The 12,058-nt window shown below is 38.1% G+C and overlaps 1 protein-coding gene across 9 annotated transcripts in view; it reads left to right on the top strand.

Annotated features, from left to right (window-relative positions):
* The window catches only part of TGS1 (trimethylguanosine synthase 1), a 39,005-nt gene extending 28,856 nt beyond the window's left edge, over nt 1-10,149 (top strand). For 4 of the 9 annotated variants that reach the window (XM_064588317.1, XM_045896541.3, XM_045896540.3 and 1 more), the window contains 2 exons: nt 7,013-7,045; nt 9,681-10,149. In XM_064588317.1, coding sequence (XP_064444387.1) covers nt 7,013-7,045; nt 9,681-9,803 — 156 coding nt within the window. In that variant the 3' untranslated portion in view covers nt 9,804-10,149. Of the gene's footprint in view, nt 1-501; nt 1,544-7,012; nt 7,046-8,055; nt 8,138-9,680 lie in introns of those variants that run through there. The other 5 variants (XM_064588318.1, XM_045896542.3, XR_010410707.1 and 2 more) reach the window with 4 other exon arrangements.
* The last annotated feature ends 1,909 nt before the right edge of the window (nt 10,150-12,058 follow it).

Raw genomic sequence — 12,058 nt, 5'->3', positions numbered from 1 at the left:
ACTGAGTCCCACCTCAGAAATTGATCTAACCAGTTTTTTAAAGGTGCCAGATCATTCTAATGTGCAGCCTGGGTTGAGAACCACTGCTGCAGTCTGTGTTAGCCCCAGTGATAACCTCAAGGGATGAAAGTAGGTAAGCTGTGGGGTTGCCAGCCCAGGTCCCACAAGACTACAGGTGTCTCAGGACACAACTCCTCACCTTTGAGGAGGAGCTGGACAAAAGCAGATTTAAAGGCTGTACGCTTTAATCTTCTACCGTCATTCATCAGCTCACTGGTGTGGAGAAGGAAGAGTGAGACAGTGGATATCAGGGATTAGTTCCCACCTGTTGCTCTCAGCTCTTCACAGCAGGATTTCTTTTCAGACTGCCCTACCTTTGCTCCTGAACATAGACCAGCGTTCCCAGTTTTTGTAAGTGAGGCAGCATATACCAAATGCAGGGTGATTGAGAGGGAGCACCAAGAGCAGAATTTCTTTTATTTTTTTTTTAATTTATTTTAGAGAGAGAACACAAGCAGGGGGAGAGAGAGAGAGAATCTCAAGCAGACTCCTGTCTGAGTGCAGAACCTGATGCGGGACTCAGTCTCACGACCCTGAGATCATGACCTGAGCCGAAATCAAGAGTTGGCCGCTTCACCAACTGAGCCACTCAGGCGCCCTGAGAGCAGAATTTCTAAGTTCTTGTTTTCTTTCTTCCTGTCTTAGCTTCTCACAAGCACAAGCACTTCCCTCCTGCCCTAGGCAGAGGCACTCCCCTTCATCCTGCACACACACATTCAGACCATCCTGGGTCTCCAGAGGTTTCTTTTGTTTGGTTTCCCTCTGTTGTGTCAGCATCTTCCTAGGGCTTTGGTCATGGGGACGTAAGTAACAATGCAACCTTCTCATTAAAAAGGTGGAGATTAAATGTCTGGCTCTCTCATTGTGATGACCTCAGGAAAGGCTCTAATGATCTCGAACGAAAACTGGACTTTAAAGAAGCTTCGATTATAGGAGTTGAGAAGGTGGCAAGAGCACCAGTGATATGAAAGTGAGCATATGTGAATAATGTTCAGTTAATGGGCTCAAAACGAGAGAGAGAGAGATATTAAGAGTCTAACAGACCTAGTTGAGTCTCAGCCCTGCCACTTACTAGCTGTCTGGCGACAGTTCTGAGGCATAAATGAGTATGTGGATACTCAGTACCTCTAGCCCATAAACTCTCAATAAAGTCCCGTGTATGTGACTTTGAAGATCCTGTTACAAAGTTTTTGTGAGAAGAATGTAAATGTTACTAACACTTTGAAGAGGGCCAGTATGGAAAGATGACATCTTTTCTCTAGAGGATAGAATAGAAGGTTTTATATTTATGAAATGATAGAATCCCAGATAATATATTTTTCTCTTTCTCTTATCAGAAACATATACTCGCTTGAAAGGACATATTCTTGTATCAGTTTGTCGCACTCTCCCGATCTTGGCTTATTTCCTTGGTCTTTGGGACACTGGCTCTCAGCTTTGGCTGCTAATTGGAATTGCCTGAGTGGCTTTTTTTTTAATTGTGGTAAGAGACACCTAACAAAACATGCAGTTTAGTGGCATTACATACATTCACATTGTTGTGCAAGCATCCCCACCATCCTTCTCAGAACTTCTTCATCTTCCCATGCTGAAACTCTCTACTTTGAAACTCTATACTTTTAAACACTGACTCCCCATTACCTGGCCACCGCCATTCCACGGTCTCCATGAATTTGACTATTCTAGGAACCCCAAATAAGTAGAATCTTACAGCATTTGTCCTTTTTTATCTAGCTTTTTTCACTGAGTGTAATACCCTAAAAGTCCATCCATGTTTGAACATGTGTCAGAATTTCCTTCCTTTTTAAAGCTGAGTATGTATATGCTACCTTTTGTTTATCCATTCATCCGTGGACATTTTGGGTTATTTTCACCTTCTGGCTGATGTGAATAATGCTGCTATGGGCGCACAGTGTCTATTCCTGCTTTCAGTTCTTTTGGGTATATAGCCAGAAGCGAAACTGCTGAATCATAGAGTAATTCTGCTTAGTTTCTTGAGGACCCATCATACTGTTCTCCATGGCAGCTGAACCATTTTACATTCCTACTGGCAGTTCTTTAAGAGTTGCAGTTTCTCCACGTTCGCAGTTTCTCCACATTCTCGCTAACATTTGTTTTTTGTTTGTTGTTGTTTTGTAATAATAGCCATCCTAATGGGTATGAAATGGTATCTTATTGTAGTTTTGATTTGCATTTCCCTGATTACTAGTGATGTTGACCGTCTATTCACATACATATATTCTGGGTATTAATCCCTTGTCAGTATATGCTTTGCCCATATTTTTCCCCATTCCATGGGTTGCCTTTTTACTATCTTTTATTTTTTATATCAAATTTGATATTAAGCCATACCTGCTACTTATGTGACTCTGATCTGCATCCTAGACTCCAGATAAGGTTGAGCCTGTTGATTCCATAATTCTTATTTGCCCATGTAAATATTATGCTCTATAACTAGTCTCATAAGAGGTTATATGATCCTTGTATTAAATATTAGATGGGCTGACTTGGATACTTGAATGACAATAGGAAATTTCCTACTTATTGCAAAAGTTACAATGAGTACATTTTTTCTAGTTAAATTAACACTTGCCCAAGGAGGAAGTTAACTTTTTTCTTTAACTTGTGTTTTTGGTTTACTTCAAAAACCTACTAGAATCAAGGTTGGTGATTTTACATCTTCTACCTGTAGAGGGAGTAATGACACTGAAGAATAATAAAAGTCAAAAAGGAAATGAGATTTCAAGTACATTATATTGTTTGGTATTGGGATCAAATTACAGAAGGAAGTCAGCTTTTCTTTTTAAAATGAAGAAAATCTATCCATATGTAGGATTTTTAGAATGAGAGAAAACGCAGAACTGCAAGAATGAGAGCAGCGTTACAGAGAAGTCAGTTTTTTTGTTAAGGAACATTTAGAATGTCACAGCGACCTGAACTTACAAATGGGCTGGGTTCCTCAAGTTTATGAGTTGGCTTTTTGAAGCTCGGGCTGCATTTTTCCCATAGAAATGTCTATAAAGAACAGTTAATTTCTCATCCAGGGAGGTTTATACTCTGGAGAATATTTATATTTGGGGTAACTGAACTGAATGTGGGCCCAATACAGATACAGCTTGTCCTGTAGTCTCTCCACGTGGGAGATGAGGCCAATTGTTCTCTGTATCTAGTAAAATATTTTTCTAGGTCCCCTATTATCTCAGTCTTTTACTCCCTTTTTCTGTGTGGGGGTTACTCCAGGACACATATTCCCTTGTTACCCAAACTCTCAACTATCCAACTCAACAACTAACTAATTTAGGAAGTCTTTTTGTGCTAGGCTCTTTGGAGGGAAATCACAAGTGAACCTTTGGAACTGATTAGCTTCAGTTCAGAGGGCCCAGGGTATATATATTTATCTACTGGATGCGTGTTTCTTGCTGTGTTTTCTTTCATTTCTTTCCTTTAACAGTCATACAATTGCAGCCAATACTAGCTTTGGATCCACCAGGCATTCCAAATATGGAAAACTTCTGTTTTAAAAAGTAAATATACACAGTATGGATAGAGGTCTCTGAGCAGAGTAGAATGTTTGTATGACGTCCCTGTGGGTGGAAGCTCAAACCAGAAGGAGCCCTGTCTCCTAGGCAGATACTGGAATGCAGGGAGGAGTGGCTGGGGCTTGGTGTGACCCAGCACCTCCTTATCCTTCTCTCTTAAAATATTTGGAGTCAGAAAAGTGATAGCATTTATGCTTTTCAGGTCAAATTAACTTAAAACTCTTTCCTTTGTAATTTGTTTAAACCAGTATAGAAAGCAGGGCAACACTGAGCAACATCCCTAAGAACTGTGTTGAAAAGTGAATTGGGAGGTGGCCCTATATCATGTAACTCCTGGCACTTGTCTAGTAGACATGCTCCACCTTCTGTGACTTACCCCACACAGACATCATAGTAACAAGTAGGCCAAGCCCCACCTATTTTATTTCCTGATAAAACAGGAAAGTACTTGCAAATTGACCTAATACCAGGTAAAACTTAACCTGCAATTGTTTAAGTTGTATCCTTAAGTATAGAAATTGTGAGATTTAATCAAGAGGGCTCCTCTTTCTGGTGGGCAGAGTTCTTGAAGTTCCCACTGAAACCAGTACGTCATATCTGAGAAGGGGCAGGTTCCCCTAATTAGAGCAGTCATCACACTTCTCATAACTTATTTCATTAGGTAGGTAGCCAGGCAGGGAAGGAGAAGGGAAGGAAAGGAGGACTTATTTATAGTAACATTTCCAAAACCACATAGAAGAATACAACTATGCAATTGAATAATTAAAGCTATTTATCAATATGGAAACTATTAGGAAATATTGTTATTTGGAAAAATATTTTAAATATAATTAAATTCAGTTCATTAGCATTTGTTTTTAGCTGAGTACAAGAAAAATTTACCACTAATTTCTTTGCAAATATTAATTATAAGCTATTGTAATATCTAGTTATTTAATAAATGAAAAGTTTATTCCAGGCTTACTGGTTTCTAAATATTAAGAGTGATAAGAAATTTGTGTCAAATTCTTCTAAATGAAATTTCCATAGTAGAAATCTGGTCTAAGGGCAGCACTATCAGATAGCCAAAACTCTGTCCACATGGTAAGTATGACAAAGTCATCCCAAAAGTGGAGGACCCTTAGTCCATGTGTAGATACCAGAAGAAGGAGAGAATAACAGGTGGACCAAGAACTGGATTGGACTTCTGGTACATGTAGGAATAGTAAACTCTAAAACTGTTGAACCTGAAAATAACCAGACTCCGAACACTCAAAAGTACATTCATCCTACAAAGGACCAGTACCCTGCATCTGTATACAAGACAAATAATTTTTTTTAAAAGATTTTTTATTTATTTATTTGACAGAGAGAGACATAGCGAGAGCAGGTACACAAGCAGGGGGAGTGGGAGAGGGAGAAGCAGGCTTCCCGCTGAGCAGGGAGCCCGATGTGGGACTCGATCCCAGGACCCTGGGATCATGACCTGAGCCGAAGGCAGACGCTTAACGACTGAGCCACCCAGGCGCCCACAAGACAAATAATTTTTAATTATAAATGTTCAATAAATGTTTCTTGTCTGAATGGCATACTTAAGAGTTTGGGACCTCCCAGCACATTTCATTGGATTATCACAGCAGCTAGAGTAGACAAGTCAGGTTATAAACCAGCCTAAAGTTACAGAAGAGTGAAAAGGGGAGTTCAGTGATGTGCCTGGTCATTCTCTTTCACAGTGGCAGTGCCTTACGGTCTCCCACTGATAAGGGATTCATTACCAAAAGGAACAGATCCATCTCTTATCACTGAGTTAGCCCACCCTGAAATTGGGAGCAGTGAATAGAAGTTGAGGTGACAAGAGAAGCAAAAGGAATTATGAAGAATTTCTGCTGAATCAGTTCTGTTCCATTCTTGATTGGTGAGAAAAGCAAAAGAAAGCTAAAAATTCACCACAAACTAGAAGGCACTTGCTGCTGAGCTTTGTCTGCCACAGGTATTCTCTCATCTCGTCTAGTAACTGGTACCCAGGTTCGCAGACCACCTCTGTTCCTAGCAAAACCTACCGCTTAGTACATGCGTTGCAGTTAAGGACATAGTTGACCAGCTTCTCACGTTTATTAGCTGGCTTTTCCCTTGTGAAGTTTGCTGTTGGACAATAGCGCAGTGTTGTTCGTTCTTGTACTCTGTATATTCTCATTCTCCACAGGGGCTGTGCACCTGGCCTCGTAAGTGGAATTGGAAAGGCACAAATGCTTCTGAACATAAGCTTATATTTTCTTCGTCCCTTTGGGTAAATTTTTTCAGTAAATGATGTAGATAAATAGAAGGATACCACACATAGTGCTACGAACAAGTCCTGTGCTAACAGCTGGGGACTTCCTGATTCTCTGGTCTGTTGTGCTTTATGTAACTAGTTAAATTTAAGAACAGTCTTCATGTTTCCAGTTTCCAGATTCCAGCTCTGAGAACAGGTAAGAAGTAAAGCTTAGTGAACTGATTTTTGGTAGCCTTCTCCTAAGAGACTAATGCAGGTAAACTTTTAATGCCCAGGAGAATTTTTTTTGACATATGCCCACTGCCGCCCTGTTGATAATGGTGGCTTTTAAAAATCATACTTCTTTTAATCAACAAGTAAATATTTGGAAAAAAGGAAACAGGAAATGATACCTGAGAGCCTGAGGTAGCATTCAAATTATCTGAAAAACTATTAGCACAAAAAACAAGATTCATTCACTTAAAAAAAAATTTTTTTTAAAGATTTTATTTATTTATTTGACAGAAACAGTGAGAGAGGGAACACAAGCAGAGGGAGTGGGAGAGAGAGAAGCAGGGAGCCCGATGCAGGGCTTGATCCCAGGACCCTGGGATCATGACCTGAGCTGAAGGCAGACGCTTAACGACTGAGCCACCCAGGCGCCCAAGATTCATTCACTTACACATAAAAATCTCATTTCTGTTTACCATGTGCAGATAAATAGAACTAATCTTAATAAGTATAAGTTTTGAGTGTTGCCTGGTTTTCTACTGATAAAAAATATATCCTTTTATCTCCCGGAGAACCTGTTCATCAGAAATACTTTATCCAGCTTACTTTGACTTGTGTGTAATTATTAGTTGGATGTCAGAAAAGGAACATGAAGGCGAAAGGAACTGTAGATAAGGTACTTGCCTGTTGGACACTCGTTTCTAATCACAGCCAATAATCGTTCAGGTGCTTGCTACTCCAGTCCCTAATTGGCAGAAATCCATAGACCCCATAAAAAATACTCTTCATTTTCACCTGATGTAATTTGTGTCTAAGCAAGTTTTTGCATATTGCGATATAACCACTTCTCCAATGTAGTAATAGGACTGTTTTTCAGTGCTCTAATTTTTCTGTATCTTTCTTACAATAAAGTGTTCCTGTCCTTGATATTGATTACATGTTTTTCCATTAGGTTCCAGTTTGGTGGTTATTGTCTCTCATTCAGGTACCATACATTTTTACTTCAAATCAGTTTGCTTTTGAAAAAAATGCAGGGGTGCCTGGCTGGCTCTCAGTCAGTAGAGCGTGCGACTCTTGATCTCAGGGTCGGTCATGAGTTCAAATCCCATGTTGGGTGTAGAATTTACTTTTAAAAAGAAAGAAAGAAATGCACTTTTGAATGTTTAGTTGGCTCTTAAATCTTCAATGCCTTTCATTTTTACTAAAGTTATCCCTTTTAGTAAAAATAATAGTTACCCGTTTCTCCTTTCCCAGTCCCCAAGGAACAACTATTATAAAATCTAGTTGATGAGAGTTCCAGCCTTAGTTCTAGTGCCAATCCAAAATAATTGGGATTTCTTTTGGTAAATCTTGTTAGTATACTTGGGTAATATGCCAAAAACATAGCGTGTAATCCAGAGCCGTTGTTAACCTTTATCTATTTATCTACCTATGTTTTTCTCTCCTTCCCCTGTCTCACCCCCTCTTTTCCTCCTCCTCTCTCTCAATTTATTAAACTTTAAGAAAGGGGAAGGAATCAAATAACATTTTGCCAGTTATACCTACTGGTGAAAAATAAAGACAGTTGGAAGTTAATGGCCTTAATTTGGCCATTTGATTGAAGCAAAGCATTACTGATTTAAACTACATAACCTTATAGTCTTTTCAATTCCATAATGCTAACCTTTAAAAGTACAAAAAGGCTAAAGTTAGAAATTGTTTTTAATTAGAACATGTGAAAGTAACATACTAAGTTTTGTTTTTTTTTTTATTTTCTCTCTAAACACTGAATAGAAACAAGTTTTCTCATTGTATTTTGATATAGATTCACCTTTTCCTCCAATATCAGGAATGGTGCACACATGTTTTATTTGTCTGTCATCTGACTCTCCCAGCCTTCATGAAGGCAGAGATTATTTTGTTTTTGCTGCACTCCACTGCCTGGGACAAAAACCTCTAAGCGCTCAGTAAATAGTTGTTGAATAAAATAGTAATTCATTAACTATTTTGCAACAGACCTGGAAAAACCCCCACACATTGAAGAGGACATCTCCACTCCTTTATCCAAAGCACCCAAGTCCAGGCAACCCTCTAAAAGGTGGGAGAAAGGGAAAAGAAAGTACCCCACCTTCTCAGAGATTTTTTTAAAATTATTCTCTTTATGGCTCACAAAATACACTATTGAGGGAAATAGGTAGTATTCCTGTTTTTCAGATCTTTCTAAATTGATGGTTGAACTGGTATTAAAGTTTGCCTCTGACTTTGCTTTTGGTTTTCTGCTAGACCTATCCTAACAGATTTTTGCTATGGTTTCAGCTCTGCTTGGTTCTCTTAATCTGCCCTCTTCTCTCCTCCCCACTCCTCCTCTCTCCTCCCCACTCCTCCTCTCTCCTCCCCAACCAACACTATTCCCCCAGAGAAAACTTCAGCTTTTGCTGCCAATGTCGCTTCCTCTAAGTAAATCACTATTTAAAGGAACAGGAGAAATACTTCACCTGAGTTATATCTAACTCCTAGAAAAATTACTGTGAAATAATTATATTGTAGATGTACCAGTCAGAATGCCTTTTATTGGTAAAGACAATATTTTCCATTTTACCCTTCCTTATGAAAAATCAGACTGGCAGGGGCACCTGGCTGGCTCAGGTGGTGGAGCGTGACTCTTGGTCTCGGGGTCGTGAGTTCAAGCCCTACATTGGGTGTAGAGCTACTTAAAAAAAGGAAAAAAAAAAATCAAGCTGGCATAAAGGTACCAAAATAGAAAATAAAACAATTATTCCTATAATTGCCACTCTGAGACTAGTTGAATACTTTTAATTTCTAAAATTTTACGTTAATATATTGCTTATTAGTGAATAGTGGATACACGTGTGCTTTTTATCATTATGACAGATCCTGTGTTTGACTCCAGTTGTCAGCTATTCCTACTGAGGAAAACACAGCCATCGCTTTGTGTCCCTCTTGGAGATGGGGGTTGATATTGACATTGACATTGCTACTGGTTTAGTGGGACCGCTTCTTTTAGAATGACCTGTGGTTTCTTCCCTATTTCTGTATCTGTGACTTTTTTCTAAGAGGAAGTTGAAATGCTTTTTTAAAGCATACTCATTGGTGATGCACAATAAATCTTCCCTTCAGCCAGATGCTGGTGTGGCCTGTGTAATACCACTGAGATTAGATTTCTCAACCTCCAAACCAAATTAAACCAACAGCACCTCTCTTCACAAAATAAACAGTTTTGCCAATTATGATCACAGAATGAATTACAGAAACTACATGTCTTGGGGCCCCTGGGTGGCTTAGTTGGTAAAGCATCCTACTCTTGATATTTGGGAAGAATATGTTCATTTTCTCTTCCTCTGAGTTCTTTAGCTTCTGGCATTGGAGAGATTAGGCCCTGTACAAATAACATAGCATAATGGTCTTACCATATTATTGGAAACAAGTATTTCCACCACCAAATACTGCATAAATACTTGCTTGCCTGCCTAGAAAGTAACAGTGAACATTTGAGGTGCCTCATTATTTTGAAAAACTTAAATGAAAACCCAGTCTTATTATTTGATAAAGCATATAAATAAAATACTTATTTTGAAATCATGTTTATGTTATGTGTGACTTTCTTCCATTCCTTTTTTTAGGTGGCGTCCTTAGCTGGGCCTGGAGGGCAAGTGGAAATTGAACAAAACTTTCTTAATAATAAATTGAAGACAATCACTGCTTATTTTGGGGACCTGATTCGAAGATCAGCCTCTGACTCATAACTGTGAGGTGGTACAAGGACAAAGTTCATGTGTGGTCAGAACATTATTCAGATGAGACCCTTGGGATTTCTTTCTATATTCACTAATATTTTGTACCCACGATCTTATATCACCATATGAAATGGAAACTTACATTAAGTAGATTAAGGAATATTAATGAAGTACTTTGACATCTTTGGATAATATTAACTCTGTACATTATACATTAGGATAGTAAGTAACTGAAATGGAAAAGGTAGGTTTTCCCCTGTGCTTACTGTCAGACAATGTGTATATGTGTATGTGTGTGTTTCTGGTTTTTTTTTATAATTGCATATGTTTTGGTTTAACATCTTTGTGTGTTAAGTGTGTGTAAAAAACAATTACTGTGTTTTTTCTAACATAGAGATAAAAGAAAACAATGAATGAGCCATAGTCTATCTGCCCATTTGACCCTGCTGAAATAATGTTAAACCCTTAAGGGTAGAAACATAAAACAGTACAGAAGGGTACAAAATAAAAAGTAAAACTCTCCCACCCTGGCCCTACCCTTTATTCATTTACCTAAAGATAACTACAGCCAACAGTATTTTATAATTCCTTTAGAAGACAGAAAAGGAATTGCAGTATACTTTAATATACTTTTTTCCTCTCATTCATGCACTGTTCAATACTCCTTCCTTTTTTTTACTTAATCTTTTTTTAAACTATGTACATTTTACAAATATATCTTGAAGACCTTTCCTTGTCCTTACATACACAGAGATCTACCTCATACCTTTTCATGGCTATCTTGTATTCCATACACTATAATTAATTTAACCAGTCCCCTGCTGATGGACACTTCGGCTGTTTTCAGTTTTCGCAACTATCAACTATTGTGGGCATCATCAGGCATTTTAATTTTGTTATCTCACGTGTCAGAAAAATGGTATCTTACTGTTTGTACTCCTCAAGTATGAATGAGATTTGAGCATATTTTCATATACATTGGTCTTACAATAGTTTTCCCCTTTTAAACTGACTGTTCCTATCTTTCATCAATTTTTCTTTTGGATTACTACCTTTTCTTATTAATATGCATGAATTCTTCATAAATTAAAGAGCCCTTTGGCTTCAGTAGATGTTGCAAATACATTTTTCCAGTTTGTTATTGGCCTTTGCTTGTTTTGTGACTTTTTATTTGCCATAAATAAGTTTTTAAGTTTTTATGTAGTCAGACTTATCAATCAGTCTTTTTCTCTGTTGCTTCTGGGTTTATGGTTTTTTGAAAGATCTTTTCCGGGCGCCTGGGTGGCTCAGATGGTTAAGCGTCTGCCTTCGGCTCAGGTCATGATCTCAGGGTCCTGGGATCGAGTCCCGCATCGGGCTCCCTGCTCCTTGGGAGCCTGCTTCTCCCTCTGCCTGTCTCTCTCTCTCTCATGAATAAATAAATAAAATCTTAAAAAAAAAAAAAAAGAAAGAAAGATCTTTTCCATTCCCAGAATACACATACATTTGTCCAAGTTTTTTTCTAGAATTTTACTGTTTTTATGTCTTTGCTCCATTTGGAATTTGCTTACATCCTTTTATTTTATAAAGTTGGTGGGTTTTTTTTTTAATTTCAATTACAAAAACAATATGAAATATATTTTGTAACATTGGGATTTATATTCTTTTTCTATTAAAATGACAAAGGAAGAATGTGTGTTGCTTAATTATTCATCTAAAATTATGTGTGTTCAGTTAATTCTACAGGGACACAGGACTCTGGCTATCAGGGATCTGGGACCTTTATCTTTTCATAATGTGAGCATGTTAAACATTAAACAAAACATGGTTTGGGCTGGGATGGAGCTGGGGGAATTGAAATAAACTGGGGGAATTTCCAGTAAGTGCTGGAAAGAATAACTTACATAAAAACAACTTTGTTGGAGAATGGAGAAACAGTGCTAACTTCTGTCTCTTGAAACTTTACAATGTGTGCCCAATTGTCCTGCACTATAGAAGCAATAGAGCCAGTCATGAAGGGTTAATTTTTTATTGATTTGCAACATCAAAATCTGTCAGGGTTCTTTGTTTTTATACTCCGTCATCATGGAACATTGGTCTATGTATCATAAATTGGTCATCATTTTTAAATTAATGGCAGCATTGGTCATAAACACGTGGCCTCTAGAACTAGAACGTGACTTGACCTAGCCACTGAGGTAGGAAGTGGAGGAGTAAAAACAGATTTCCAAAATCACCACTTGTTTTTTAGTTTGTGTCTCTTAACCTTTCATGCATACCTTTTT

This window comes from Mirounga angustirostris, unplaced genomic scaffold, assembly GCF_029215605.1.
Source record: "Mirounga angustirostris isolate CCGP_5_RB_7025 unplaced genomic scaffold, mMirAng1.0.hap1 SCAF_4, whole genome shotgun sequence".
NCBI classification, from domain to species: domain Eukaryota; kingdom Metazoa; phylum Chordata; class Mammalia; order Carnivora; family Phocidae; genus Mirounga; species Mirounga angustirostris.
The sequence above is the reverse complement of the archived record's forward strand: the minus strand, read 5'-3'. Positions and strand labels throughout refer to the sequence as shown.